Consider the following 26,444-nt stretch of genomic DNA (forward strand, 5'->3'; position numbering starts at 1 on the left):
TTTTTGTATCCTGTTCGGTCAAGGGCTGTATGGATAACTATTGACAGGAGGGTGGACATCCATTGACCTAGAATTGACCTCAGTGACTCACCAGGCATGGCTTTAGAAAGTGTATCCATTTTTAATAAGACAGTGTCAAGTTTGAGAATTTCACCTAAAATTTGATTTGGAGATTTATCTCAGTACCAAGGCTGCCTAGAGAATACAAACCTGCTGGCAATGAAATGTTATGAATCCATAAAAAATGCCTTCACAGACGAATGCCTTAGAACACACACACACACACATACATACATAACATACATCCACAAACACATATTCTGATGGTTTTCTAAACATTGACCTTTAATTGTCTGGATCGAAATCTCAAAAAATGAATATGAGAATTTATCATGTACTCCTGTTTGTTACAAGTTCCAATGAAAGCTACGAGTTCAGATTATAAATAATACTAAGAAAAACATGTAACACTAACCTGGTGAATGTATGGTTCCATCTGGTGCAGCAACTCATAACCCTAATGATATGCCATGGTCCATGGACAATTAGCTGCCTCATAAAAGAACACTCTATACACAGGACATGACATTCTCCTAGTGGAAATCTGAACTGTGCAAAAATCGAAAATTCAAATAAATAAATTTCTTCAAACATAATAAGCAGAACATACCTGCTTAAAATAACGGAGATGGGCATCCATTGTTCCACTTACAGCTTCCAAGAATTCAAACCTTTTCTTGGACTCGATACTTGAAAGTGCACTCACCTGAGTCATATATGAGAACTAAAATTAGGAAACCTAAATCAAAACAAAAAATTCCCTTCACAATAAGAATTGCAGTTAAGTACACCAATGAAATTTTTGAGAAAATGCTGTGTTTCATTATTTGTTAAAGTTTACAAGGTAAGTGAGTAAATCCATACATACTAGATTGAAGCGAGCTTGCTCAAATGTTGACCGAGCATTGCGTAGTTCCTGTAGTGAAGAACAAAAAAATTAGGCCTTCTCTTTTTCCCTATCTCATACTCACAAGCAATCTCAGAGAGAGAAAATTGAGAGAGATATAAGAAACCCATCACACGTTTCCTCATAAAAAAGAACACATACTACCAAGCATATAGAGTATCTTCAGAGCACATCCCGTTTTGACAAAAATAGAACGATTGAAAAGTATAGTAACAATGAGATTTAGTAGGTGTAGTTGTCAAAACTATGATGAAATTTAAAGACATATTTGTAAGGGAAGTCGTCCCGTTCCAATTGTGGAAGAAAGCCAATGTTCCACCTAGTTTCCAAGAAGAGAGGGGGGGGGGGGCGGAGAGGGGGCACGGAGTGGGACGACACACATGGAGGATGTGCGGAAGCACCACCAAATGTTGGGAGAATTCAGGGGGTACAGCGGGACATCGATTACCTAACATAGGGGTCCCATTATTTAAAAATATATAAGCAATAATATTAAATTATTATTATTATCATTATTATTATTATTATCCAATTTTAAGGTCACGACCAAGTCAGACACCACATTGGTGTATGACACCCCCTTGTTTGTTGAACAAGGGACACACCTCCGCGCAGTTATTTGACTGCTAAGTCTACAAAGGCATACATACTCTACACCTCTGGTTTTGAACCTGTGACCTCTTAGGAGGAAACACATGCTCTTAACAATAAGGCCCACTCAAGTTGTAAATACTAAATAATAAACAAATCGACCCAAAAATAACAATTTGACCCATGCAAATTCATCATTGTGCAATGTAAATACTAAATAATAAACAATAAAATAGTATTAAATTTGAATTGTATTTGATATAAACATGATTTGGATTAAGATTCAGTAATGAATACATTGACACATAAACCATAACTGAGAAAAAAAAAATACTAAAATATTTTACACTGATTTAAATTAATCATTTTATAATCTAATAGTATTAAGAAAAATACTAGAACTAGATACTGAAGTCTGCAACAGTAAATTGAAATTACTCAAACTCAAAAATAGTAGAGAGTGACAAGTCAACGACTTATCCAGAGGTCATCAATATCTAGAATCAAAACTCCTACTCTGGAACTACTATGGCAAGTGCTGGTATATTTTGTTATTGGAAGGACAGAGATGGTGCGGGACAAGAAAGCACGTTTGCTCAAAAGTTAAAACTGAAAATTAGCAAAGGGCAATGAACGGTGAAAATAAAATGAAAATTCCTCCCTAGCTGACAAAGAGTGTTGAAATTTGGGCAGTTATGGGATGAATTTCCTAAAGACCCCAAATGAAAACCCTCATGCCCCAAAAAGAAGAATTCAAATTGGACAAGCGAAATATTGCTTTTGTCACTCTTATTATTTAATATGGTATAATTTGGGAAAGTAATTACTAAAGAAAAATATATAATATGAGAAAATATGAATTTGTGATTTCCCTCAAAATAGTTAAAGTTGGCTTCACTTTTTGAGGATCTATTTCTCCCTTTTAATCCCTATATAATAAGGTCAATGTATGTGAAAATTCCTAGTCCAAGGAACCCCTACTGCAGCAAATCTGAATCTAATTCACCTACTTGATTTTAATATTCATTCATCAAGTTATTCTCTGAATACTAAAGCAAATTACTTCTGCGGCCCACACTACTTAAAATTTGATTACATGAAACAAGAGACTGAGCAAAGAACAAGATACATAGGACAGTTATTTTTGGACAAAATAGTCCCCGGAAAAACCCAATACGGGAAAACCAGTGCAGCAGCTGTGAGGGTTTGTTATTATGCAAGAGAAAATTTTGAGTACAAATCTAGGATGCTCAACTAGCAATCCTTTACAGAGAAAATATTGGACAAAAGATTGGTGAAATGATCTCACCCTGTCACTGGAGAATCAGTGACTGGTCCTTCAGCTCTGGAGGCTCTGTGTGGTGGCCTCTACATCAACTGTGTCACCCCTCTCGGGTATTACGCTGCCTCTCTGCTCTAGATCCTCTGTTGGCTGAGAAATCGACTTTCCTACCTCCCGGACTCACACCCTAGCTTCCAGCATCTGAACTTTGATTCCATCAACAGAAACTCGACTTCCCCTCACTGACCGCGCTGCCTCTGCGTAGGCCAGCATCAGCGCTCCTCTGGACGTCTTTCGGTCCTCTCTCTGCCTTGTACTCTCTGGAAATTCCTTCTCCCGAATTCTCACTACCCCTCTACTGCAAGATCTCCTCAATCGATTTTCCTCCTGAGAACTTCTCACCTCAGAAAATCGATTTTTCTCAATCTATGTGTGTTTCTAAATGAACCCCAAGCCTCCTTATACTTTTCTCGTTGAGACTTCAACGGTCGAGATTAGGTCTCTAATCGACGGTTAAGATTAAAACATGACTTGATCCACCTTCTAGATCATTCTCACCCATATTTTAATTAATACCCATTAAAAATAAGGCTTAGGAACCCCATTAAAAATATTAATTATTTTAATAAAATACAATCCAGGTGGAATTTCACCAAACGGTTTCTGGGTTCTTTAGAACTCCTGTGCCTTAGCCTCTCCACAAATTTTCATGGCTAGAGCACATCTAACGCTACCAAAAACTAACAATGTATAGTTCATTTGATAACGCCCATCAATACTCATGATCTGAGATCTCGACGGAAATGAAGATTCCATTCCCGCATAAAAGGATGATTTATCACTGCGATTTGTCCTTGGAACTTTTGTGATATCTTTTGCGGCTCATCTATGATTTGCCTCGTTTTCAGTGGATCGTGTCTATTTTACAGTAGCTCACATATGGATCACATACATTATCTGAGGCTCACATTCAACATCAAAGCTTTGCATATTTATCTCTGTGGGTCACACTAGTATTTACATTTCTAAGGTTCGATATATATTTTTCTATGGCTCTCTACATTCCACTGAGGCTCGCATATGTTCTATGGTTCGTATATATTTTACTATGGCTCTGATCATACATGTAGGGACTTGCATTTGTTGTGGCTCTCTCTCTCTCTCTCTCTCTCTCTCTCTCTCTCTCTCTCTCTATATATATATATATATATTGTTTTTCTACATGTTATGGCTCTCATATCACCGTGACTCGCTACTCTTCATGGCTCGCTATCTCAGTGGCTCAATCACCATGGTTCATTATCCTTCATATCATTGTGGTTCGTTGTTACAGTGCCTAACTATATTCTTTGTACTTTGTATTCACAATGGAACACAACGCTCGCATTATAATTATAGGGGCACTCGCTACTTTTTGCCTTACATTCTATGTAACAATGGTTGAATATATATATTTTGTGGTTCGTATGTCTTTCCCTGAGGCTCTTAACCTGTGTGATGATGCATGACAATGTTCTCAGAATAGCATTACTGTGACTCTAGTTTTATGACAGTGATTTGTGACCTCAAAACGGTGATGTTTAAACAGTAGTGATGAATGGTCATAATAGTAAGATATGATGTATGAAAGTAGCATAGATATCAGTGATCTATACAATCGTGAGACAGTGATCTATACAACCATTATACAGTGATATATTCAATGGAGGAAACGACCCTAATAGATCTAACCAGTTAGGGTTTTGCTAATGTGTCTTAATCAATGACATCTGGATAGTAACTCTTCTGATACATTGTGACAATGACCCTTGTTTTATATGATGGCAGTGACCGTGCTCTTATATGATGACAGTAACCATGTTTATGATGGCAATAACCATTGATGACAGTATATCCTTGATAACATTTGATGACATTTGACAATAATGATTCATGACAATGATGATGTTCCTTGACAGTGATGACCTCTAATAGTGACGACACTTATTCCTATGACATGGATGTTACTTCTTGTGACAGTGATATGATAACAGCTCTCGAGATCAAATTGTTTAGTTCACAAACGTAGTTGTGAACTGACTTGGGTTGGCCCTAGGAGGCGTGTTGTGATTGATGTATCTCATTATTATTGTACCTTGTATCTCAGCTAAACATTTGATGAATATCTAATAGAAAAAGAATTTGGTTGGGTTTTTCCCCTCGTGGGGTTTTTCCATGGTCTCTGACCCAAATCCTGGTGTCTCTATTGTGTATGCTTTTCTTCTATTGTCTTATTATTTTGATGCATTGTTGATGTTTATTGTTCTCTCTACATAATTGCTAATGATGATATGATGTTATGGGGTGAATGTAATGTGAAAATGTTGAAAAAAAAATTATAAATGCAATTATCTACAATAGAGAACAATCTAGCCTAAAAATTAACATGTTCTATCATTTGTTAGAGAACCTCACCTCTTGTGCATATGTGCTAGTTGGTATAAGTGTGGAGTGCACTTATTCTTTGACTAGTCATCTCACTTAATAGAGTTAGTTAGCACACTTCTAAGAGGGCACACTTAGTTATCTGTCTCTTCTTAACCACATGTGTGACCTTTGTTGGCAGTTAGAGCATTCTATGGAGGGTGCACCTATTCCTAGATGTTTTACTTATGGTGGTATCAGCCATGGTTCGGAGGGTCCACACCTTCTAAAGGAGTTTCTTTCTACTAGCCCATACTTTTTATTGTACTTCTCTCTACCTTGTTGGAGAGTTACATTTATGGGCTAGAAAGTTAAAGATCTAATATTTTCTTATTCATGAGATTGTTTGGCTATATTCCTTTATAAAGAACCCCTCCTTCACTTTTAAACTATTGGATAATAAAAGAAAAAAACTTATCTCAATTTTGCTCAAGTTGTGTTTATTTTGGTATTGTCTTGAAAATGTCTATTGTCAAGGGCAACTAAGAGCATTTGTTTTGCAATCGATTACTGGGGATAAATGTTGTGAACCCTTCTGAGAAAAATATTCTCCCATTTGTTCAGCGTGCTAGTCAACAGTCCTATAATGATCCATGGATCACTAGCCTCGAAGGCCTGCCATCCATGCCTCAGTCAATGCTTTGTTTCATCTAGCCTACTTGTCAACGGAAGGTGGGTCATCTATTATAGGTCACATTAAACATTATTTCAATCTAGCATGGATCACAAGTTGAATTGGATGATAGACCATTTTTGGTTGTATTCCTGTTACCATGCTTCACCTTTGTGTTATACCTTGCCCCTAGTCCAGTGTGCCCTTCCTTGAGGACTTTCTTTCCACTATCCATGAGGGTCACAAACAGGAGGCATGATTGATGTTGGGTGTCCAATATGATGGGTGAAGGGCAACAGATACTAAGAAAAGAAAATTTTGGTTCCTTACTTCGTGAAGGTCGGCATATCTGTATTTATGAGTTTTGGGTGGGGTTTCGGCTCATGGTTTTGTGGCGCTTGTAATCTAACATCATTTGGCAGATTATACTTGAATTAGGTTGCAAAAAGTTTATATATTGCAATTGTTGATAACCTCGTTGAGTTTTTGGCCCAAAAAATCATGATTTTTCCCTTTCATGATTTTTTCCCAATTTTTCCTGATTTTTGCCGATTTTTGCCGATTTTTGCCGATATTTCCCAATTTTTCTAATTTTGAAAAAAAATGAATATATTTCAATTTTTTTTAATTTGCCATGATTTGCCAAAGTTTTCATCAATGTTTTCTGGACCCTAGCCAATTCATTGGCAATGGCGATGTTTTCAACAATAGTATATTGTATTGCAAAATAATTTTGTTAATTCAACGAGAGAGAGGTGTTGCACTGACTTTCATGGGATCCCCAATAAAGGTTTTGCAAGGTAAATCTTTGTACATAGTGTCTATATATGCCATTTTTTCTTTCAATTTTAACATTTTATTAGCATTGTCTTGCTTGAATAGGTTTAACAAAGCCAATTATTAGTTTTAGGGCTACACGTTTCATGATAAGGTTTAGCTCATTATTTGAAGCGCAAGGATATATTGGGTTTGTGATAAGCTACTCTTGGGTGGGAAAACCGGGCACGTAAATCTTGTGAAGGGAAATGATAGGAGATACAAAATTTAAACAACAAAAGCTTCAAGTTATGAAAGTTTAAGATGAAATACTTTCTTGTGGATAAAAGATCAATGTGTCGTTGTGTCTAGAAACAAACTATTAGGTGTGAAAAAGTTAAAAGACTAGAGAAACATTGTTATCCAATTATGCCATTCAAATTCAACATTATGGAGTTTGTCAGGAGAAGCCAACACTAGGGAGCTATAGGAGAAGTTAGGGAATTTGTATCAATCAAACTCTTTTGTAAGCAAATTGTTTCTTCAAAATAAATTGTAACTCCTAGCTAGAGCATCTTAATGCTTTTAACACTATGGTAAGTCAATTAGAAACTATTATATTAAGTGTGTTTCTCTGTTATGTTCTTTGCCATATTCATGGATAACATCATTGTAACCATTGGTAGTACTATTATGTATACTTTAAAGTTTAAGGACATAGTTGCATCCTTGTTTCCAAAAATAGAGGTGAAACTACATTCAAGGTATAACCAAGGATACCTTCTTTAGAAAGAAGGTTCCTAGGAAAAATATAAAAACAGCTCTAGGAAAAAAATCAAAGTCTAAAGGGAGAACAAAATCTTCTTGGAAATTTAAAAGGAAATACTAGAAATGAGATAAAGTTGGGCATTTGAACAAAGATTGTAAATATTAGAATATGGACATAGAGAAGGTATTGTACGATGCCTTTTCCACAAAAATGAAGACCTCCTCACAAGGATTGGTCCACCTTTTTCACAAAGATGAAATATTTAAAACTCTCCTTGAAGCTCTTCACATTCCAAGGTTGGCTAGAACCTCGATGCCTCTGAGTGAGATGAGTAATTCAAGTGTGCAAACCATATTTGAAAAGGAGATGCAAGATGGTTCAAGGAGCAATGGTGCTGGCAAAATCAATTGAGATTGGAACATTGTACATGTTATTGGTAAGTTTTGTTATTCTTGTTGATTTTTGGTAGCCTTGAAAGGTCTTCTACACTAGCTTCATGTCTTAGCATGTATTAGATATTTGATTGCCTCTTTAGGTGCTTGCTTGGTGGAATAAGTGATTTTATGATTTCTTTCTGAAGGTTAACTTAGGAAGGGTGTAGTAATTAATTTAATTAATTATTGTGGACTGTTATACCAAAGTTCTAAGGATACATAATTAAATTAATTGACTTAGATATAATCTCAACCGTTCATCTCAAGTGAGGCCTAAGATTTAATCCTAGCCATTGATCACTTAGGAGATTAGGGTTAGGGATTTTGGCTTAATGAATTTGTAAAATAAGCCTAAGGTAGAGGTGAAAATGCATTATGCTGAGGAAGTGATTTTCTCAAAAGCGAGGCTTGATTTGATTGAGAAGAATAAGGAGAAATTGTTGAGAGTATTTCAAGATGAAATTCAAGGAAACCAAACTAGAAAAAGGAGAGGTCATGTACCATAGCCAAGAGGCCAAATTTGGAGGAGGTTGAATTATCCAGAAAGGTCGAGTTGCACAAGTGTGCACACTGTATAACAGGTTTGAAGTGGTCGTGTGCAGAGCAAGGAGTTTAAGCAACTCTAGAGGAAGCCTAGAATTTCCTGAGGCAGATTTTTTGTTAACACGTTGACTTTCAAGATGTTGATTTCCTTGGGGGCTGAGTTAAATATTCCCATACAGCTAAAAATTTCTCTGTGTTTTCTATATGGGTGTTAAATTGTGCAACTAAGGCCAAATTCCACTTTGGATAGCTCATTTGATGGAGATAATTATTTCATTAAATTCCTCTTTTCGAGAGGACCAAAATTGACCTAAGGATCACTGAAATCAGACAAGGAGAAATATGTTTTTGAAGTGAAACACACATATGTGCAACTTGTCAAGGTTGGCTTGGGGTCAAGTTGGACAATTGACCCTCCTCCAACACATAAATAAGAGTGACGCCAAACCTCATTTGGCACCATCACAACTCATCATATCTTCTCTCTCCTCATTTGATTGGGTCGTACAAATTGCAAGCAAAATATTTCTCTCAAACATGCGGCTTTCAGAAGGCAATTTGATTGGGCATTGACTTTCTGTTTCAGCTGAGTTTGATCAGTGTTGACTAAGGCTCCTTTGACATGTTTTGACTGTGATTTTTTGACGAATAATTCAGTTTGGGCATGCCGCATTAACTGGTAGAGAAAACTAAGGATTTCTTGGCACTTTGACCTGTGTTGACCGCAGGCTTGTTTGACCGCAAGGTTGACTTCAGGTTTACCAAATTTGAATGCTGCTTTGTTGATTTTTTTGGGCTGCCTTTGACCAGCAAAAGAGGTTGAGTTCCTCTCTCCTTTGACCGATCTGTTTTGGAAGAGTTTGACCAAACATTGACTGTTGTTGACTTTCTCGGAAACATACAAAGGGACCATTCCCTTGTAGTGAAAGCAAGACAACTGATATTCTTCAATTGGTCCATTCTGGCCTATTTAGTGCCCCACACGTAACCTCATTGGGAGGATACATATATTATGCAATCTTTGCGGATGACTTCTCACGCAAAACATGGATCTATTTCTTGAAGAGGAAGAATGAAGTGTTCAAATGGTTTTGTTCTTTCAAAGCATTGGTGGAGAATCAAACAAGGAAAAAGATCAAGACATTGAGGACCGACAATGAAACCGAATATGAATCAAATGAATTCAATGAATTTTGCAGAGAGATTAGCATTAAGAGGGAGACAATTGTTCCATACACTGATGAGCAGAATGGTGTTGTTGAAAGGAAGAATCAAACAATCATGGAAACCACCCGTGCCATGATATATGATCAAGGACGACCGAAATTCTTGTGGGGAGAAGTTGCCGACATTGTCGTATATATTCAAAATAGGAGTCTGGATCAAGTTTTGGGTTTCAAGACACTCGAGGAAGTCTTCACTAGTAAGAAACCTGATGTTTCTCATTTTAGAATCTTTGATTGCCCCATATACTTTCATGTGCCTAAACAGTGAAACTTCAAAGGCATATAGATTCTATGTACCTAGTCAAAGAGATGTAGAAGTATGTCGAGATGTTACCTTTGATGAAGACATTGCCCTTGGGAAAGCCATGTTGATTTTGGGTAGCATCGGATGTGCTCTAGCTCCGAAATTTTGGGGAGGGGCTAGAACACATAAGATCTCCAAGAAACAGAAATTGTTTGGAGAAATTCCACCCGAATGAGGAGTTATTAAAATAATTAATATTTTTAATGGATTCCTAAGTCTAAACTTAGGAAAATAAAAATATTAATGGATATTAATAAAGATATGGGTGAGAAGCTTCTAAGAGACGAGGATCAAGTCTGTTTTAATCTTAGCCATTGATTAGAGACTTAATCTCGGTCGTTGATTCATCAACAGGAAAAGTATAAGAGAAGACTTGAAATTCATCTGGAGACACACCGGGAAAATACTCAATACCCTGACCAAAATCGATTCTCAAGGAGGAGTTCGATTTCAGAGGGAGAGTTGTAGGGTGAAGGAAGAGGAGGGCATCAGCAGCAGCCAGTGACTGAGGAGGAGGTGACGCAGAGCATTTAAGAGATAGCGCAGAGGGAAGAGCAGGAAAACAGCACCATTGGAGGCGAAGTCCTCACACACACTGACGCAAAGTGACGCAAAGGTGGGTGAAGAGTCTCCAAGGTGTCACAACTTCTCCAGGAGGAGAAACTGTCTTAGGTGTTTTCTCTCAGAAGTGTCTCAGTTTTTCTGTGGAATCATTCCTTGTAAAGCAATTATTGTTGAAGATTAATAAAACCCTCATCTGTTGCACCGGTTTTCCCGCATTGGGTTTTTATCGGGGACAATTATCCAAAAACAATTATGTTGATGTGATTGATTCTTGTGCCTGTATATCACTCTTATTTTCTCTATGTAATTATGTGATAACGGCAGTAGAATTTATTTTAATGTTTACTGAAGGGTTTTGTAAATAACTTATTGTGAGAGATAAGTAGGTGAAATAAATCAGCTACTACAGTAGAATTTCATGTTAGAAATTTTCACAAGCCAAAGATCTCCCCATCCCAAGGAAGGGCGATGATGATACTATTAAATCACAAGAAGAACCTTCAATAGATGAGCCTATGCCTTGTTGAAATTTGGTACCGGAGGACAGGTGGTTCCCTTAGGCTTTGATCTTTGGCCTAAGGAAAAGTGTCCAAAAGAATTTAATTTTTCTCCTAAAATGACTTTATAATTTTATAAAGTTAAATCTAATTTAAAAGTGACTTTAAATGATAAAATTACTAAGTCTAATTTTAAAGTGACTTTTATAAAGTCAATGAAAAATTAGAAAGGAAAAGTGACTTTGGAAATAAATGACTAAGTGGGTCTTTATTAAAGTGGGGTGAATTACAAAATAAAAAGTGAGATTTAAATGAGCATTTAATCTCAGCCTTAGATGTCAATCTATTTTAGCCATTGGATTTAGGGATCACCCAAAAGTCACTTGGATCACCCAAAAGTCACTTGGGGTTAGATTAAAGGAGGAAAAGGAGAAAAAGGTCATTCATTCTTTTTTCATGAGCAGATTGAGAGAAGGAGAGCAAGAGAGCAAGGGAGATTTCTGGACAGTGAGCTCCGGAGTTTCAGCAACGGAGTTTCAGCAGAGCGGAGTTTCAGCAGCGGAATTTCAACAGAGCGGAGTTTCAGCAGGGCTGAGTTTCAGCAAGTCTGTACAGCGGAGTTTCAGCAGGGCGGAGTTTCAGCAAGGCGGAGTTTCAGCAAGGCTGAGATAAGTTGTAAAAGTTTGCTTGCTGATTTTTGCTGAATATTTCTCTTACTGTAAAAAGGCATTTTCCAGAAATAAAGAATAGCTCTCAAACTGGTTTCCCCAAGAGTTGTAGGGGGTTTTTCCAGGGTCACATTGACCAAAAATCTCAGTGTTTAAATGTGTTTTAATGACTGTTTATTATTGCTGATTTTTATTTCTGCAATTTCCAGCATTCTGTAAAATTTCCAGAATTTGTGTTTTCAGCAAATTTATTTTTTCCAGCTTGTTAAATGTATGGTTATGGGAAAGGGCATTTAACTATATGGGAGAAATAAAAAGAAACTGAAAACCGGGGTGGGAAATGAGAAATTTCTACATGGTATCAGAGCTTGAGTGCTGAAGGGCAGTTTGGGACAGCAAAAAGGAAAAACTACAGCTGCTAATATTTCACTCAGAAAATTCGAGCAAACTGATTTTTTCATAAACAGCAGTTTTACCTTTATTACAGTAGTGCTATTTTTCAGTTTTAGGACAACAAGATGTCATTGGGATTGAGGGTGGAGGATAGGCTGGATGGGCATACAAATTACAGCGTTTGGAAGGAGAGAATGCAGAGTATCTTTGAGGAGGCAGAAGTCTGGGATATCATGGTGCATACCACACAAAACCCTATTGTTGTGCCTACTGATGCTACTCAGTTGGCTGAGTATAATAAGAAGAACAATAAGGGTAAGAGGTTGATTCTAGACGGAATCAAAGACCATTGCATTCCTCATGTGAGAGGAAAGAGCAATGCCCATGAGATGTGGACAGCATTGTCCAATCTCTACCAGAGTACCAATGAGAACCGGAAGATGGTCCTGAAGGAGAAGCTGAAGAACATTAAGATGGGTAATGATAGTGCAACTGGATATCTCACAAAGATTACTAAAGTGAGAGATGAGTTGGCAGCGATTGGAGAGGCCATTCCACCCACTTAGTTGGTGTAGATTGCAGTGAATGGCCTCTCCCGTTCATGGTTGAACTTTGCTGATGGGGTTTGTGCACATGAGACCCTTCCCACATGGGAGAGGTTTTGGGATGATTGCATTCAGACAGAGATCAGGAAAGGTCAGCTTGGGGCAGCCAAGCCAGTTGAGCAAGATGAGGATGTAGCACTGGTGGCAGGAGGCAAGAAAGGCAAAGGGAAGAAGCAGGCTTCCACAAGCAGTGGTGGGGGCAAAGGCAAAGGTAAAGGCAAACAGGGGAACACACAAAAGGACTATTCCAAGGTGAAGTGTTGGAATTGTCAAAAGATGGGACACTATGCAGTTGTGTGTCCGGAGAAGAAGAAGAAGAAGGGGAAGAACCAGGACGTGGCAGCTTCAGCAGAGATTGAGGACTTTGCAGGTCGTTTTGACCGGGAGTTTGTGTTCACTACGTGTGAGTCCTCTAGTGCAGGATCACTTGCCACACAGGTTCAGAGGGAGCATGCTTTTCCCTCGATTAGCGGAGCATCTTCAGGTATCTGGTATGTGGACAGTGGGGCTTCACGTCACATGACAGGAGTCCGTGAGTACTTCTCAGAGCTTTCAGAGAGTGGCACTGATATAGAGGTAGTACTTGGTGATGACAGAGTTGTTAGAGCAGTCGGGGTGGGGACACTGACATTTCAGAGGGAGTCCAAACCTCCCTTGAAAGTGTCGGATGTTCTTTATGTGCCAGGGATGAGGAAGAACCTCATATCCGTCTCAGCTTTGGAGGACAGAGGATATGACGTACTGTTCAGGGGAGGACAGGTGTTGATGTATCCCAGGGGCACTCCAGCTGATTTAGCTAGAGTGATAGGTGTACGCCATGCAAAGGTGTACAAGTTTGCATTCCAGCCCCTTTTGGCATTGAGCAGTAGTACCGACAGCAGAGCTAGCAGTTCTGAGCTGTGTGAGATTTGGCACCGCAGGATGGGACATATGTATCATGGAGTCTTGAGGACATTGCGGGAGATCACTACAGGTGTGCCAGATTTCAGTACTGATCACTTTAATACTTGCAGAGGTTGTGCGATGGGCAAGTTTGCCAAATCCCCTTTTCCCAGCAGTGACAGCAAAGCGACTGGGATACTTGATTTGATTCATTCCGATGTGAGCGGTCGGATGTCTCATGTTTCCTTGAGTGGATATGAGTATTATGTTTTATTCATTGATGATAACTCCAGGAGGACCTGGATTTATTTTTTGAAGACCAAGAGTGAGGTCTTCAAGCGATTTCAGGAGTTCAGAGCTCTTGTGGAGACACGGACAGGTCGAAAGATCAAGTCCCTGAGGTCGGACAATGGAGGAGAGTACACCCTTGGAGAGTTTGTTGACTATTATGCGAAGGCAGGCATTAGGAGGGAGTTCACTGTTCCTTACAACCCCCAGCAGAACGGGGTTGCAGAGAGGAAGAACAGATCCATCATAGGGGCTGCCAAAGCCATGTTACATGATCAGGGGTTGCCATTGTTCTTGTGGGCAGAGGCCTGCAACACAGCTGTTTACTTGCAGAACAGGAGTCTGCATCGTGCCTTGGGGCACATGACTCCGGAGGAGGCTTTCTCTGGGAAGAAGCCTGATATTGGTCATCTTCATAGCTTTGGATGCATTACATACTCCTATATACCCAAGGAGAAGAGGACCAAACTAGAGCCCACCGCAGAGAAGGGTATCTTTGTGGACTACAGTGAGACCTCAAAGGCCTTTCGGATTTACATTCCTGCACAGAGGAGAGTTGTTGTCAGACGGGATGTGAAGTTCGAGGAGGACAGGGCCTTTAGGAGGTCACGGGAGTTAGAGTATCTGGATCAGCCAGACCCTCAGCAGCAGTTGAGTCAGTCGCAGGGATCTAGTGGGCAAGGATCAGGAGGATCAGGAGGTACATCTATGAGGATGTCAGGTCCGTCAGTGAGCAGTGGCTCACCGAGCCAGAGGGGTGGTGCTCCGGGCAGCATGCAGAGCAGTTCACTAGGGAGTCCACTGATGGACAGTTCACACGATACCTCAGCTTCTACAGGTTCAGGTGCAGGCAGGAGGACAGCAGACAGACAGTCAGGAGTTCAGGCTCCTGATGATGATGAGGAGGAGTTTCATTCTCCGGTGGGAGAAGTGCGCTCAGGGAAGAGGAAGCCCAAGTGGCTTCAGGACACCTTGAGAGATGCCTCATCTGTTGCTGAGCCGAAGAGGCCGGTCAGAGAGAGTAGACCACCTGAGAGGTTTTGTAGCTATATGGCGATGGTTACCAGCATCCTTGACTCTGAGCCTTCTAGCTATGAGGAGGCAGCTAGCCAGCAGGTCTGGAGAGAGGCCATGCCGGAGGAGTATTCTTCTATCATGAAGAATGATGTTTGGGAGGTGGTGCCGAGGCCTGAGGGCAAATCCATGGTTACTTCCAGATGGCTTTATAAGGTAAAGCATGCTGCAGATGGCAGTATTGAGAAATTCAAAGCAAGGTTTGTGGCTAGAGGGTTCTCCCAGGTAGAGGGAGTTGATTATGAGGAGACCTTCGCTCCCGTGGCTCGATATACTTCGATCCGCTCCATTATATCGATAGCAGCAGAGATGGGTTGGAAGATCCACCAGATGGATGTGAAGACTGCATTTCTCAATGGCTTCATACAGGAGGAGGTGTACATTGAGAAGCCACAGGGCTTTGAGGTGCATGGGAAGGAGTCCCATGTGTGCAAACTGAAGAAGGCCTTTTATGGCCTGGAGCAAGCTCCCAGAGCTTGGTACTCCAGGATAGATACATATTTGCAGGGGATGGGTTTCACAAAGAGTGAGGCAGATCCGAACCTTTACTTTATTGTGATTGGTGAGGAGCCTCTCATTCTGGTGTTGTATGTGGATGACTTGGTCATTACAGGTGCAGAGAGACTCATAGAGCACTGCAAGAGAGATCTTGCGACGGAGTTTGAGATGAAGGACATCGGCTTAATGCATTACTTTTTGGGCTTGGAGGTGTGGCAGGAGGAGGGGCATTTCTTCCTGGGGCAGGGGAAGTATATTGTGGACATTCTTAGCAGATTCCACATGGAGGATTGTAGACCCTGTTGTCGCGCAGATTGGCACGACAACGCTCGGACCGGGGGCTGTCACTCTGATCCCCGATCCCTCCGTTTAAGCCTGTCTCCCGCGGCTAAGGGGGGTAGACCCTGCGAGATAATGAAGACCAACTGCCAAACAGTTGGGTGGGAGACACGATACACGATATGATAAGCACTAGATGGATTTAGAGATTTAGCAGACCAGTGCCTTAAGAGATTGTGGTTAAAGCGATTACTTGTTAAATGATATAAAAAAGATATGGACCATGAACAGCAATCATCTATCATCAGCGAAAACACAATGCTCTTTAGAATGACCAAAACGATATCCAGCAACAGAAAATTCTAAAAGATAAATGCTTTAAAATACCACAAGAATTATAAACCGTTAACCAGATATCAATTTCGCATCTCGACCTGAAAATTTAGATCTCAGAAAGATATGACAATTCGCGAAAATAACTTGATCTAAAATTTTCCACAATATTATTATTATTATTATTTTTTTTTTTTATTTTTTTTTTTTATATATATATCTAAAAAAGGAAATCTAAAAAAAAATTAGTCTAAAACTAAACAAATAAAACTAAATCTAAATAAATCTTTTGATTTTTTTTTTTTTTTTATTTGAAATACAATTGAAATCTAACTATATAAAAATGAAACTTTAAACTAAAATAAAAACCTTACACTAAATTAAAACCTAAAATGCGAAACGCAGAACCCAAACTAAACTACGCCAACTAACACATTTTTTATTTTTATTTTGATTTTATAACAAAACCTTTGCAAATCCTGAAAAAATTAAATAACAAAAGCTTAAATTTAAAGCACTAAAACCTAAGACGTAACTCATACAATTGAAATTTAACCAAGAAGAAAAATTCGAAAATGGCTAAGCCCTAACCCAAAAAAAATTACGCGACCCTTCATATAACTCAAAACTGAAGACGTAACCACGCATTGCATATGCTATACAACTCAGAAACGTAAGACTGAAATGCGTGAAAGGGTTTTCGACAGGAAAATGCTCAAGTCGTTTTTTGAAAAATCACCTGAACGCTGCATAACGACTTCGATCATCACTCTCACTGCAAACGCATGACTGGAGACTCTTACCTGACGTTTATCTGATTGTCTTCGATTACCTGTTCCGTATGATTCGATTTCTTTGTGTATTTGCAGGTGTATGGACAGAATGATTTCTTGAGACGCATAGCAGATGGCAGAGTTTCACATCGATGCTGCGTTAAGAAAACGTGTGGATGAACCCGTGACAGATGAAGATCGTTTCGTTTGCTGGAATGATGCCCACGCTTTCACTTCGGACGGAGACTGCAACTTTAAACCAAGGATTAACCATGCAATCGAAAGGCGGAAAGCTTATAGCCGAAAAAATCAATGCGTTTACCTGTAATACACTTACCTGCGGATGCTGCTTCGAAATGTTTCGATTTGGATTAGTTTTCTCACCTGGCGTATCCAAAACGAAATCTTAACTGAGTGTGATTTACCCTCTGCGTGATGGCTGAGAGCGAGAGTCTTTTTTGATGCGTTTTCCAATTCGCGGCTTCGAGTAGCTGGCCAGCAATCGAACTTGGAGATGGACGAGAATATGAATGATACGGTTTCATGCATGGCACTCGCTCGCAGAAAGATGAAATTTGAAGCAGATTTGTGCCAGAGGGTTGACACCTGCAGAGTATGTCCACCACGAAAGACAATTTAGTCCTCACTGAAAATTTAACTGCAACCTGATATGGTGAAAACGCTCAAATAATATGTACAGAAAACCATAATCAAAACCCTAATGAAAACTGAACAAAATATGAAACCCTAGAAAAGAAGAAAAATTGAAACCCTAAGACAGCCCAATAATTTACAGATTTTGGCCCCTGAAATGCCAGATTTAGCTATAACAGCAGTAATATTTTCGCAATATCAGAAAAACTTGAACTTCACTGTGAACAGAACGAAAATCTCTCAATGTAAAACAGAAAAAGAAACTTTTAATGATTAACCCAGGGAACAAATCAGCTGGGCTCTGCACAGAAAGTGCTTGCGGGAGTTGGCTGGTTCAGCCGAGAACTTCCCCGAACGCCCACAAAATTTCCTTCAAAAAATGTTTTCCTGCACATCTCAAGCAACCATCAGCAAAGAGAGAGAGAAAGCTGCTAGATCTCAGGAAATAATGGAGATACCTGCCATTATTTCAGAAACCCTAGCAGCCCTCAAACCCTAGCAGGTGAACAAGATACCTGTGCTCACACTACTCTAAAAACTAGCTATGATTAATGGCTGAAAACTGCAATATGCAGAAAATTACAGATCTCACAGCAATTCCAGAGAGCAACACCAACACGTTTTGAACCCCAAAGTCTTTTATTAATCAGAAATCAGTTTACAAGAGAGCTTTCGGTACAGACTCACAGATCAGATGATCTGAAATGACCCCCTAAGACCCTATATAAAGGAAATGATCCCAACGGCTAGTTTTGGGTGATCCATGTAGAACTGATCTCGACCGTTGATGAGGATCAAGACATCTCTTGATCTCATCCGTCGATTTATTAACTTAAAATATTATTATTTTATTAGTTAGGGTTTTTGCTTCATTTTTTAATTTTTTATTATTTTTTATTATTTTATTATTTTTATTCATTTTTAATTTTTTTAATTCATTTTAAGATGGATCATCAAACTAAGCCGTTGGAAACATCACCTAGGACCTAGGACCTAGGACTCATGAGGGGATTTACAACATTTCTCGACCCTCAGGACACATTACATCATGACTTTTACAAAATTACATCTTAAGGGACAAACCCATTTAATACAGACCCTCACAAAACACCCAGCTCTGCGACACAACGATAATCTAGCAGATCAACACACTAGGATTCTCCTAAAGTTCTAATGACAAAATCAATCCCGGCTTTGGGGTCAGGTTTGAAGGAAAACTCTGCCGATCCGTGGATCGGTGAGACAAAAAACCTTCCGGGACATAGATTATCATCAGAAAGTTAGGTCCACCTAGGCAAATTACATACATGACTACATGTCTGCTAAGATTATTTACAGTTAATACATGCAGACTGGGTTTACAATCAGAAAGATGAAACTGCTGATGATGGTAGGATGGCATGGACATGCTGATCAGGTGCTGCTTCTTTCTGTCAAAAAAACGGGATGCACTGCATGGGTAGTTGACCAGTAGAGGTCAACAGACCCATGTCGACACCGATAATCACCAACTGGAAGAAGCTTCATGCTTCGGATTCCGAGTTGGTGGATCCCACATTGTACAGGCAGCTGATTGGTTCCTTGATGTATTTGGTCAACACTAGACCAGATATCTGTTTTGCAGTCAACACGATGAGTCAGTGTATATGTGAGCCTAGGAAGGTTCACTGGGTGGCTGCAAAACACATTTTGCGGTACTTGCAGGGGGCAGTAGATTATGGTCTGGACTACAGGCAGGGAGATGGAGTGAGATTGGCAGGATACACTGATTCTGATTGGGCAGGTTATGCTTTTGATAAGAAGAGCACTTCAGGGTGTTGTTTTGGGTTGGGTTCAGCAGTAGTGTCATGGTTTAGCCGGAAGCAGCAGTCAGTAGCACTGAGTTCAGCGGAAGCAGAGTATATGGCAGCCAGTCTAGCTAGTTGTGAGGCTATCTGGCTTCGCAAGATGTTGTTTGGCTTATTTGGTCAGCCGTTGAAACCTTCAATGATTTACTGTGATAATCAGAGTTGCATTAAACTCACGGAGAATCCAGTATTTCATGACAGGTCAAAGCATATCGGGATCAGATATCATTTCATCAGAGACTATGTTAAGAAGGGAGCTGTGAAGCTTGAGTATATTTCCACTGATGAGCAGGTTGCAGATATTCTTACCAAAGCCTTACCACGGGGCAAGCATGTCTACTTCAGAGACAAGATGGGTGTGGTGAGGAACACCTTCCTCGGTAAGAGGGAGTGTTGAAATTTGGTACCGGAGGACAGGTGGTTCCCTTAGGCTTTGATCTTTGGCCTAGGGAAAAGTGTCCAAAAGAATTTAATTTTTCTCCTAAAGTGATTTTATAATTTTATAAAGTTAAATCTAATTTAAAAGTGACTTTAAGTGATAAAGTTACTAAGTCTAATTTTAAAGTGATTTTTATAAAGTCAATGAAAAATTAGAAAGGAAAAGTGACTTTGGAAATAAATGACTAAGTGGGTCTTTATTAAAGTGGGGTGAATTAAAAAATAAAAAGTGAGATTTAAATGAGCATTTAATCTCAGCCTTAGATCTCAATCTATTTCAGCCATTGGATTTAGAGATCACCCAAAAGTCACTTGGATCACCCAAAAGTCACTTGGGGTTAGATTAAAAGAGGAAAAGGTCATTCATTCTTTCATGAGCAGATTGAGAGAAGGAGAGCAAGAGAGCAAGGTTGATTTCTGGACAGTGAGCTGCGGAGTTTCAGCAGAACGGAGTTTCAGCAAAGCGGAGTTTCAGCAAATCTGTACAGCGGAGTTTCAGCAGGGCGGAGTTTCAGCAAGGCTGAGATAAGTTGTAAAAGTTTGCTTGCTAATTTTCGCTGAATATTTCTCTTACTGTAAAAAGGCATTTTCCAGAAATAAAGAAGAGCTCTCAAACTGGTTTTCCCCAAGAGTTGTAGGGGGTTTTTCCAGGGTCACATTGACCAAAAATCTCAGTGTTTAAATGTGTTTTAATGGCTGTTTATTACTGCTGATTTTTATTTCTGCAATTTCCAGCATTTTGTAAAATTTCCAAAATTTGTGTTTTCAGCAAATTTGTTTTTTCCAGCTTGTTAAATGTATGGCTATGGAAAAGGGCATTTAACTATACAGGAGAAATAAGGAGAAACTGAAAACCGGGGTGGGAAATGAGAAATTTCTACATGCCTGATGTTGATGGTCCAATGGATCTTACTGATCCACCACCTGGTGATCCCCTACCTCAAGGAAAAGACCATTATGGCTCAAAGATACTCTCGAAGAGGCTGAAACACATACTTCTCCAAGAAGGACATTTCGCGAAAATAAGAAGCCTAACAGGTATCAAGGGTACTTGGCTTCCATGAGTACTATTGTTCAAGATAAAACTTGCACGTTTGAAGAAGTCGTAAAGCACCAAGTATGGAAAGATGCAATGAATGAGGAAAATGAATCAATCATGAAGAATCTCCTACTTCTCTTGATCCAATCAAATCATGTACTTCACACTCTCTCCAGTTGTTCCCTTGTTCTTGTTTTTCACTAGTTCTCACACTTCTCTTGCACACACTCAACACTTGCTCTCCTTCTTCACAATGAACATGCTACACTCAACTCTCACTTGCTCTTGCTTAAATAGATGAGAAGGAGGAGTTACAAAATGAATTCATGCCTTGAGACAATAATAGGAGAATCGAATTCCATGAGGGAGGAGTTACTTGAGGAGAAGTGTAACTCATTCCAAGAATAGAGAGAGAGGTACACTTGTCTTAAAGAGTTATAGTTCGAATTAGTGAGAGAGAGAGTTACACTTAGACATGAGAGAAAATTTGGTGAGAGTTACAAATCGAATTGAATGAGGGAGTTACAAGTGCAATTAATGAGGAGTTACACTTTGGCCATACATTTAATTAGTGAGGGAGAGTTACATTCTCTTAAGTGAGGAGTTACTATTTTATTCTAAGAGATGGGTTTGATTTGCCAAGTAAGAGATTCTCAATTTAATTCACTTAATCTATGAGAGAATTCGTTTTTATTAAACCATTAAAGGTGAATGACTTTAGACTATTTTATAAATAATAACATCATAATAATAATAATAATAATACCAGTAAGGATAAAAATATTAATTCTTGACTTGTATAATCATGATTGATTTGATTTTAAAGTGGATTCCATATGTCGAGATAATCCTTGATCATTTAGACATGACTTTCTATTTTTTGGAAAGTCACTTCCAAATTGAGATGTGACTTACTAATTTTGGAAAGTCCTTTGCCAAGTAAGAGATTCTCAATTTAATTCACTTAATCTATGAGAGAATTCATTTCTATTAAACCATTAAAGGTGAATGACTTTAGACTATTTTATAAATAATAATATCATAATTATAATAATAATACCAGTAAGGATAAATATATTAATTCTTGACTTGTATAATCATGATTGATTTGATTTTAAAGTGGATTCCATATGTCGAGATCATCCTTGATCATTTAGGCATGACTTTCTATTTTTTGGAAAGTCACTTCCAAATTGAGATGTGACTTACTATTTTTGGAAAGTCATATTAGAATTGTCAGAAATGAAAATTTATTATAGGTGTTTCAAACAGAACTGAAAGATATGATTTCTTCTGGGAAAAATTCATCCCTGAGTCACCAAATTTCAACAGGGCCCAACTTGGAGATGGAAATTAACTTGGCATTCCCCGATTTCTTTTGACCTGTTAAGGGTGGATATGTTTCTAGATTTCCATAAACAGATCCAAAAAAATTTAAAACCCTAGAAATGTTCCCATTTTCGGATCTGTTGGTTCCAATTTTTTGAAATGGCTCAAAAACGTTCCCAAGGCGTTTTAGACGAGGATTGTATCGGTTTCTATTTCGAAAACTTGGAACAGCATTTTCAGCAGTTCAAGATGGTGTTTCCGATAACTTAGCTATAAACATAACATATAAGTAATAATTACTAAATAATTAGCATATTGAAGAGACATGTCCTAAAGGACATGACTATTAGTGAAGGGGCACCTTGCCTAGTATATAACCAGGGCCCTCATTTGTAACCACAACATACCATATTTGTTAAACAAACACACAAATAATGGACAGGAGATAAGATAAGCGTGAGATGAATTCTATTAACAAGATTTACATATAAACACGATTCCTTATGACCCTTGGATTTCACATTCCAGGTGGTCTCTTGGAGTCTAGTGATTGTTCAACTTCCACACCATAACCTTTTGTGGATTAGGTGTCTAGCATTCCCTCCTTAATCCGAAGGCGTAGATATTAAATACAAGTCCAAGAAGAGAGTTGTAAAACAAGAGTGGTAACCAAAGGTTGAATGTGCTCTCTGAAAATATGCCATAAGGTGGGCGAACTCAAGGTCTCAAACGGTGATGGTTTAAGGATGACCTCCAACATTAAAACGCTTATAGTGCAATTCCTAGAACTCTTCCAAATCTGGCTTTGACATTGAATGGGCTTGGAATAATCTGGAATATGAAAGGACACATGCTTCCCATATCCAAGACCTGTTACGTTTCTGTTGTTGACAACCTCTTCCCTAGGTCTAATGATCTACTTAGGAAGTGCAAACTAAACTTCTGCATCTGCATGCAAATATGCTCTTTCAACGATTTGATTAGTTTCTGGAAGTTGATGGGAATTTGCCTCAATCTCAAGGAGAGAAATGTTCTGAACAAAAACAAGTTCAAAATGATGTTTACGTTGTTGTAGCTCTTCTTATTGTAGTTGTGTCTCAAGCTACAAAAACTCATTTTTTTCTTGTGCATTTTGTAGACTTGTTCTAATGTCAGCAAGACAAGCTTTGCTGACTTTTACCATCCCATCAACAATGGAGAGTATCAGAGTATTCATTAACTCTAATACTTCATCAAATTTGGCCATTGTGTTAACAAAAATAAAGCCCTCTCCTTGAGAAAAGCTTCCCACAACAAACTTAATACAGAGGCAAACAGGCACCTAACTAAAATGTGCTTCTGAGTGATGACGAGAAGGACCAACAGGGCAATGGCGAAGACCTAGTTCAGCTCGACCGTTGTGGCTTCCATGGTGGTCTGGGGGGCCTAACCTCACGGTTTTGACCACTCTCATACTTACCTCCCCCGCTGACTCACAACGCCCAACCTCTCCTGGTCTGGTTTACCCACCGTCACGGACTCAACGTTTTTTACTGTGTTGTTGTGGTTAAACCCCCGTTTTGGCTATCACTCCCCTGTTGTTTTGCCGACAATAACCACTGTTTCCCGATGGACGCAGAAGACCTCATGGACTACGAGGCGGACCCCAATCCCGACCAAGTCATATGGGCACTTCAGCAACCTGGATCTGAACTTGGTCCCCGGTCTGCCAAAATTCATCAGCTGACAGATGCACGGTCTGAGCCTTTCCACCCGCGCTCCACTGGCAAACCTCCTCCACCTACTGTTCACATTGAAGACCTCCCGGGGTTAGATTGCCCGCCTCTATCTCCAGCTACCCTTAACTTGTTAGGCACTTGCCTTCAGTCCTCCCCTACCTTTGATTCACCCTTGGAACAGCCTCCGCCTTTCTCCATGCCCTTGACCGCGCCTTCATCCTCCTGCACACCGGCTGGACCCTCTAACCTCCCCAATCCTGCACACTCATTTGCTCCCCCTGTGTCTGGCAACCTTAACCCTAACTCGTCGATTCGTTCTGGGTGCTTCAGCTCCCCATTCCAAACCCTAAATCTACCCCGTCAATGCCCCGCAGTGCCTCTCAGGGTTGCAGGAGCTTGTTAAGAGAACATCCCACAGGTCGCCGCACAGATAAGCCGAAAAAGGGTAGGTGCCTCAAGGTTGTGGATACAGACATCAACCTGACCTTCGGTGAGGACGTTCCGATGGGAGATGTATCTGACACGGCAAAGAAGGTCTTAGTCGGGCGTGTGCGTGGTAGGAATTATTCTGTTGAGCGCCTACGCCACTGGACTATGGAGATTTGGGGTTCACTGCTAAAGGAACTCCCCATCATCAGGGTTTTGGCCCGTGGTTGGTTTGCCCTCCGGTTCCACAAAGAAGAGTACACGGATTGGATCCTATCCCGCTTTTGGCACATTGAGATGGCCCCAGTTCTCCTTAAGCGATGGGATCCCTTGTTCGACCCGGAACGAGAACAGTTGGGAGCGGGACCTATCTGGGTTCGATTGCCTGGTTTACCCATGCAATTTTGGATCCCTCAGGTCTTCAAGCGTATAGGCGATGCCCTGGGGACATATCTTGAACATGATCAGTCCTACGAGAAAACCAGAATCATGACTATGGCCAGGATCCTTGTTCACCTTGATACCAGGGAGGGCCTGGAGGAGAAAATTACCCTTCACTGGAGGCATTTCTCGCGCAGACAGAACCTAGACTACGAAGGAGTGCCATTCCGTTGCCGAAGATGTCACAAAGTGGGGCACCTGTACAAGGATTGCCCGCTACTCTCATCACCGGTTCCGGAGGCTACTCGTGGGGTCAAACACCGTCTATCGGAAGAGTTGAACATGGACGAACAGCTACCTCGACATGCCCCCTCCAAGGAAGCTGAAGTGCTTCGACTCAGCATACAAAAATTCTAAGGAAGTTGAAGGTGCTTCAACTCACATACAAAAATTCCAAGGAAGCTGAAGGTGCTTTGACTCAGCATACAAAAATTCCAAGGAAGTCATCTCCATCCCCTCCTCGGACGCGCTCCAAGTCTGCAGTGGGAGCAGCACCTACAACGAGTAATGCCTCTGTTCCTGTTTCCTCTGCTCTTCATTTAAATAATGTTCATGCATCTTTGCTTATTCCCTCATCTCCCCCCGTCTCTACTCGAAACACACTCCCCCCCTTAAATTGTGACATTGTGTCTCCTCCCCCCATCTTCTCAACTACACCTCCCTCTATTCGTGGGTCTAATCCCCCTACCCTCCCTTCCTCCCCTCCCTCTGCATCGAGGCCCCATTCCTACAATCTGCGATCTAGACCTCTGCACAGTATTCCCCTTCTTGGATTGGGTATACCTCCCCAATCAGCCAAATCCAAGCCTACCAGAGGTAGACCTTCTAAGATTGCTAAAGCCATCAAATCTGCGGTGGCTGATGTAGCACAGGGCCGCCAATCCACTATTGAAAGGGCACTTAGAGCATCAGAGCCCCTTGAATCTGTTCCCCCATGATCTGGCTTTCCTTCAACTGTAGGGGACTAGCCAACCCCAAAAAAAGATTGGCTCTCAAGCGTCTCCTGAATAACTCCAGCTGTGACATTCTCCTCCTCCAGGAAACCCTCGGACCTTCTGAAATGATTTCCTGAACCCTACTTTCCCTCCTCCCGGGATGGCACTTCCAAGGTTTGGATGCAGTGGGCAGATCGAGGGGTCTTGCTATGGGCATCAATCCCAAAACGATTAAAGTGATTTCCTCCTAGGGTGGGAAGGGCTTCTTGGGCATGGATGTTTTCACTGGGGATCTGGGGAAAAATATTCGTATCATGAACATCTATGCTCCCAACCAGAACAAACTTGAATTCTGGCAATCCATCCTGGACAGTACTCTTATCACCTGCTCCACCATCATAGGAGGTGATCTAAATTTTTCCATAGGAAATGAGGAATCCTGGGGTCATCACTCTCAGATCGACCCTCTCTCAGATCAAATGGGCATACTCCTAGAGAACCATGGACTCATTGATGTGCCCATGAACAAGAAAATGCCCACGTGGCATAATAGGAGAACTGGAGATGCAGCCCTGGGAAGAAGACTGGATAGATTTCTCATCCATGAAGAGCTCCTCCGAACCCTAACCCTATTCAGGCAATGGGTAGGCTCGGGTGGCCTGTCAGACCATTCTCCCATTTTTCTTCAAGTTTCGGGTCCTTCCAGGAAGCCTCGAGCCCCATTCAAATTTAATTTTGCATTCTTAAAAGACCCAGACTATATCAAACTAGTCTCAGATTTCTAGCGAGCTCAACCCCCTCTCAGGGATCAGAGA

The 26,444-nt window shown here is 40.3% G+C and overlaps 1 protein-coding gene across 2 annotated transcripts in view; it reads right to left on the minus strand.

Moving 5' to 3' along the window:
• SFC (ARF GTPase-activating protein) overlaps positions 1-26,444 on the minus strand; it is a 332,752-nt gene that overhangs the window by 117,506 nt on the left and 188,802 nt on the right. For both annotated transcript variants that reach the window (XM_089403430.1, XM_089403429.1), the window contains exons 8-10: positions 929-976; positions 671-766; positions 476-517 (exon numbers count right to left, since the gene is read on the minus strand). In XM_089403430.1, the coding sequence (XP_089259556.1) occupies positions 476-517; positions 671-766; positions 929-976 (186 nt within the window). The remainder of the gene's footprint in view (positions 1-475; positions 518-670; positions 767-928; positions 977-26,444) is intronic.

Source organism: Pinus tabuliformis, chromosome 2_1 (genome assembly GCF_031772625.1).
Source record: "Pinus tabuliformis cultivar Carrire ecotype Pingquan chromosome 2_1, CPIR1, whole genome shotgun sequence".
NCBI classification, from domain to species: Eukaryota; Viridiplantae; Streptophyta; class Pinopsida; order Pinales; family Pinaceae; genus Pinus; species Pinus tabuliformis.